Source organism: Pteropus alecto, unplaced genomic scaffold, assembly GCF_000325575.1.
Source record: "Pteropus alecto unplaced genomic scaffold, ASM32557v1 scaffold195, whole genome shotgun sequence".
Classification (NCBI taxonomy): Eukaryota; Metazoa; Chordata; class Mammalia; order Chiroptera; family Pteropodidae; genus Pteropus; species Pteropus alecto.
In genome coordinates this window covers 9,069,547-9,074,674 of record NW_006438073.1, presented here as the reverse complement: position 1 = coordinate 9,074,674, position 5,128 = coordinate 9,069,547, and the positions used below count along the sequence as shown (strand labels likewise).

General features: G+C 61.8%; 1 protein-coding gene across 2 annotated transcripts in view; it reads left to right on the top strand.

Annotated features, from left to right (window-relative positions):
* RPS6KA2 (ribosomal protein S6 kinase A2) overlaps positions 1-5,128 on the top strand; it is a 102,765-nt gene that overhangs the window by 51,603 nt on the left and 46,034 nt on the right. For both annotated transcript variants that reach the window (XM_006915044.3, XM_015591910.2), the window contains exon 3: positions 110-191. In XM_006915044.3, coding sequence (XP_006915106.1) covers positions 110-191 — 82 coding nt within the window. The remainder of the gene's footprint in view (positions 1-109; positions 192-5,128) is intronic.

The following is a 5,128-nucleotide window of genomic DNA, read 5'->3' as shown; positions in this document are numbered from 1 at the left end:
TGTGTATTACTGGAACTTTTCTGAACTTCCTGGGTGTCCCCTTGTCTCATCAGGTAGGAAAGTGCAGTAAGTCGTGTCACGTTCGGGTGCTCTGTGTTCTCTCCGTAAGGTGTTCCTGGTGCGGAAGGTCAAGGGGTCGGACGCCCGACAGCTCTACGCGATGAAAGTCCTGAAGAAAGCGACCTTAAAAGGTGAGGGCTTCGCACGGGGTGGCCGCGTGGGGGCGTGTGCGGGCGGCATGTGCCGGCCGGGGACCCGAGTCCACGTGCCCCCGCCTGCCGCCCTGCTCCGGACGGCGCCTCCACGGGAGCGGGTCAGACACAGCGCTCTGGCCGTGAACACGTAAACACGTCCCCGCGAGCTTTCCACCGCCCTCAGAAGAGCCACACTGCGCGAGGGGCACCCTTCCGCACGTGTTCGCTGTCGCCGAGTGGAGAGCAGGACCAGGGTGTCACAGCCGAGCGTGGACAGTACATCGGCCAGCTCCGTCACTCAGACGGGCCCGCTTGGCCGTGAGCGGAACATGGGGTGCGGCCGTGCTGTCCCCTTGGTGGTCCTGTGCCTGGGGTGCAGGTGCCACACGCACTGCCCGGCGCCCGCCCACCTGCCCACACAGCACTACGCAGGTCAGAACAAAGCCAGTGTCCTAAATCTCAATGCCGAGCGCACGGCCACCTAGCCAGCAGCACGCGGACCGAGCTCCTCTGTGTCCACTCCGACCACCTCCCCTCACGTGGGCGAGGGGACAATCCTGTGTCTGGAACAGCGAGAGACGGCTGAGCACTTGGCACCGTCACTAGGCAGGTGACGTGGCGAGGTGCGTGGGTCACGTGCTCCTCAGCCCGGGAGGACACACGCCACCTGGGTCACTCGGGGTTGTGCTCAGGGCAGCGTGAACCAGCCGGGGCTGTGGGGGCAGCTTCGTGGTGACGGGGCGGGCTGGGCTTGCTGCGGGGGTCTGTGGCCCCTGGGTCGAGGGCCCTTGGGGCGCAGCTGATCCAGCCTGCAGGGGGCCGGGATGGAGAGACTTTCCCTCTGGGTCAGGGGACACCGGTCAAGGCCAGGGGACTCGTGCTCAGGCCTTTGGGGCCACGAACTCAAAGACGTCAAGGTGACACTGAAGTCTTAGGTCTCACATCGTGACGTCTTCCACAAGTGCAGGCCGGGGGCAGGCAAAGGAGATGCCATTCTCTGTGCTCAGGTCACGAGCCGCCCGGCCAGTAAACAAACAAGGCACGAGTTCCCCTCTGCGTGTAACCAACGACCCAGGACAGTAAACGCGTAGACCAAATAGGTAGAGACCTGAACACCATCGGCGAGAGCCCCCCCAGGTGAGGCCATTCGAGGGGTGAGTGGGCTCCAGGCCGAGAGGGTGGGTGAGGGGACCCGGGCTCAGGTCGCCATTGCCAGCAGGGCAGTAGTGACCACTTGGGCCAGACCGAGGCTGCCTCGGGACCACCTGTGTGTTCCGGGGGCTGTAATTAGAAACAGGTTCCTGAGCCCTGTGCCTTCCCTGCTGAGTCAACCCCTGGGGTCAGAGCCCAGACTTAGACTTTTTCACGAGTTGTCCCCGTAATTCTTGTCCACGCAGTCTGGGGTCCCCTGATCTGGGTGCTCTGCTTTGTTGCAGGCATCTGAGTTTTAAGCCAGCGTTATGAATAGCGACAGTTTAAAGCAAGCTCTTTACAGTGAATGTTTTATATTGTAGTATAATTATAGTTCTAACCCTGTGTCAGTTGCACTTGGCCAAATATTTCAAGATTCTCATTATAATATTAGAGAATCGTTTCTTAAATTTTCCCACGCCTCATGAAAACATGCAGAACACAACGGGGTGTGGGAAAGTTCACTGAAACAAGGCTCGACTTTCTGTCCCCCACGTTCAGTAAAATCATCTCTTCACTTAGCAGCAGTTCTATAGAAGTAGGAGATTAGATTAGGCATTCGCTCGTTCACGGTAGCCTGGCCGGGGACGGAGGGAAACGGGCCTGAAGGAGCCTCGCGCCCCCCGCCCCCGCCATCCTCGGCCCTTCTGTGAGACCAGCATCCCGCGTGGCTCAGGAATGTCACCAGGCCCACGGCGACCAGGACGGGGGCGTGGATCACATCCTGTGGGTGACAACATCGCGAATTCGTCCCCGGCCAGTCCAGTGGCTCCCCACCTGCCAGCGTCCCCTCCAGCCCTGTTCTGTTCACTTGCGTCTCTCGCTCTGAGACGCTTCCTTGAGAAACACAGACCAACTCGGAAGCCAAGCTTCGGTCAGTGCCTCAGTTTGAACAGATGTGATTTCTACGCTACTTCATTTGTGGCATTATCTTCATTTGGACGCTGGCCCGTTCCTGGGCTGGGGGAGAAAGGTCCATTTCAACCACAGGTGGTACGTGTCCCTACAGCTGCTGTCACCTCCAGTTTCCAAACGAGCCGACAGGCACAAAGCTGTGTTTGGGGTCTCTGCCCTGAAGGGCGTTTATTTCCCCAGTAGAAGTGGCCCCCCGAAGCATCTTTGACTCCTCTCTTTCTCGGGCCCTCGGGCAGGTGCCCTGTCCCCTCGGAAGGCATCGTCCTTCTGTGACGGGCTCTGTGCCGCCTGAGCGCCTCGCGCCCCTTACGCTTCTTCCCACCAGAACTGCGTTCCTCGAACTGCAGAGGGTGAAGCGTAGGAAGAGGGCCTTTCCCCGCTCCTTACATCCTCGCGCACACGGACGCCGCATGCTCGGAAGTCTGGGTGACGCTGCTGCTTCGGCAGCCGTCTCGGTCGAGTGGACGGACTGTGCAGAGGAGCAGGGAGAGCCCCGGGGGCTGCGCCTGACGTGGCGGGCAGTGCGTTCACGTTTCTCGCGCGCCGTTCCCTGGTCCCTCCCTTCCGTTCTCCGGCTCTGTGCTCCGCAGCACGGCCTCCCAGGAGGGGCCTCGGTGCCCCGAGCTAGACCCCCCGCAGGCTGACGCACGTCGTGGGAAGGTGGGTTTTCATTCTGCACCCGGGACGCTGCCCAGGGTGTGATTTCAGACCCGGCAGCATTTCGAGGGCAAAGCAGGAAGTGGTGAGCAGCAGAGGCCCCCCGAGCCACAGCCCGGGCTCGCTGCGGACCCCGCTAAAGCCCGTGCAGCAGCTCCGTCCAGCAAGCTGCCTGGGAGCCCGGGCCATCCTCTGTCACCGTCATGCCTCTGTGACCGGAGCAGTCTGCAGTGTGGGCGGGAAGCCTGTCCCCGTGGTCCCAAGGCCGTTACTGCGCGTCCAGCACGACCCCGTGCTGTTCGGAGGCGTGCTCACCGCTTAGAGCCGCCCCTTCCTCCTCTTCATGGCGACGGACAGAATTACGTTTATTTTTATTTTACCCTTAGTTTTCTTAAATACATCTATATGGAATATAACAGTGTAATGTTACGTAACGTGGCGTAACGCGATGTGACACAATCTGGTGTATGATGCCACCCAGGAATGTTCGCCAACAGACGATTTAAAAATCAGACGCATTCATGCTGTGAAGAGAGGGCTTCGGGCCCCCCGCGTTCGCATGGAGCTTTCCCCAGGAAACTCGCCCTCCCGCAAAGTGAGGTGTTCCCACGAGGGCCCCTCGTGAAGTTTGCAGCTGCCAAGTTCTTCAAGATCGATTTCATGAGCATCCCAGCCATTTTACGGAGTTTTGGTGACTTGCGGGACAGTGGACAGGCAGGTGCCCAGCGGTGGCCCCGAGGCTCAGAACCCCCAGCTCCAGCGTCCACGTCGCTGGGCATCTGGCAGAAAGGCCGGCTTGCGTTTGGTTTCTCACTTGCCAGGAGACCTCCAAGGACTGGTTATCCAGAGATTTTTGTCAGGGCCGAAAGGGGCACCGGCTGCCTTCTTAAGTCCTGCAAATCCAGAGCAGGCCGCGGGGTTGAGGAAAAATCAACAGGGTGGACGTCCTGAGCCCAAAGGGGCGGGTCCCCGCGACGTGCTGTGAAGCAGCGTGGGGTTCAGAAGTCGTGAGGACGCGTGCCTGGCCCCCAGAGGGGCGTTCAGAGAGTGGCCGTGGTTTGCTCGCTGGTGACAGCACACGCGCTTCCTCCCACAGGTTCCTGGGAGAGAGCCCGTGCCCTGCAGGGCGGACTCGTGGGTGTCCCCACCTCGTCTCAGCCCCCGGGGTGGTTGCGGGCCGTGACGGCTGGTACTGGGGGGTACAGGTCACCCCACAGAGCAGAGCAGACACGAAACCACGTGCCTCGATGTTCCCCGCGTGGGCGCCACACGTGCAGGCCGATTTCACGTACTAGGAAAGCTTAACTTACCCGACACTGACGGTTTGTTAGTGAATCTCGAGATAGCATCGCACACCAGGTTGTTTACTACGATGGTGGCTGCCAGCCCGCCCGATCGCCGACCGCCATCACATTCCGGGGGACGAACACCCCGCGGGGCGGGCCCTGGCTCCAGAGCGCACGGGTCCCGGCGCGCCTGGTGTTTTCCACGCCCCCGCCCGGCGGCAGGGGACACCGAGGGGCCGGCTCCGTGGGCCTCCTCGTGCATCCGGGCCTCAGACCCCAACGCTCTCGGATCCCTCACCCGTGCCCGAGGCAGCTCACACGTGCTCAGCCCCCGAGGACGGCCCCCTGCGCTCGGTGTCGCTGCTTCTTGGTGGAAGGAGCGTCCGTGGCTGCCGGTCACGTGGCAGAGCCGTGGTCCCAGCCCTTCCACTCCATCCGTGGGTCCGGCCCACGAGTGACCAAGACCACAAAGCGGGCAGTGGTGAGGTCGGGCGGGGGTCCCAACCAGCAGAGCAGAGTGTGCACAGCCCTGGGGATCGGCCCAGTCACCTGGGGGACCTGGTCTCCCGCGTGTCGCGTGGTACCTGGAGGCACCGCCCGGCCTGATGACTGTCCTTCGACGCCCTTTAGCTTGTCCCGGCAACGCCCCTGGGAGCCAGGCCTCGTCAGTTACATAGACCCTCGCCCCGCGGTGAACACAGCCTTTTCCCGCTTCCTGCCAGCCCGGCCCAGGGTCTTGCTTGTGTTTGGCCAGTTGATGCCCAGGCGGTCGGCCGTGCGGAACACGTCTGTGAAGGCGTCTGCCCGCGCGCTGGGCTCGGCGTGTGTTAAGCATGCTCGCTCTCAGGGCCGGTCCTGTCTTCCTTCTCCGTCGTTTCAGACGGT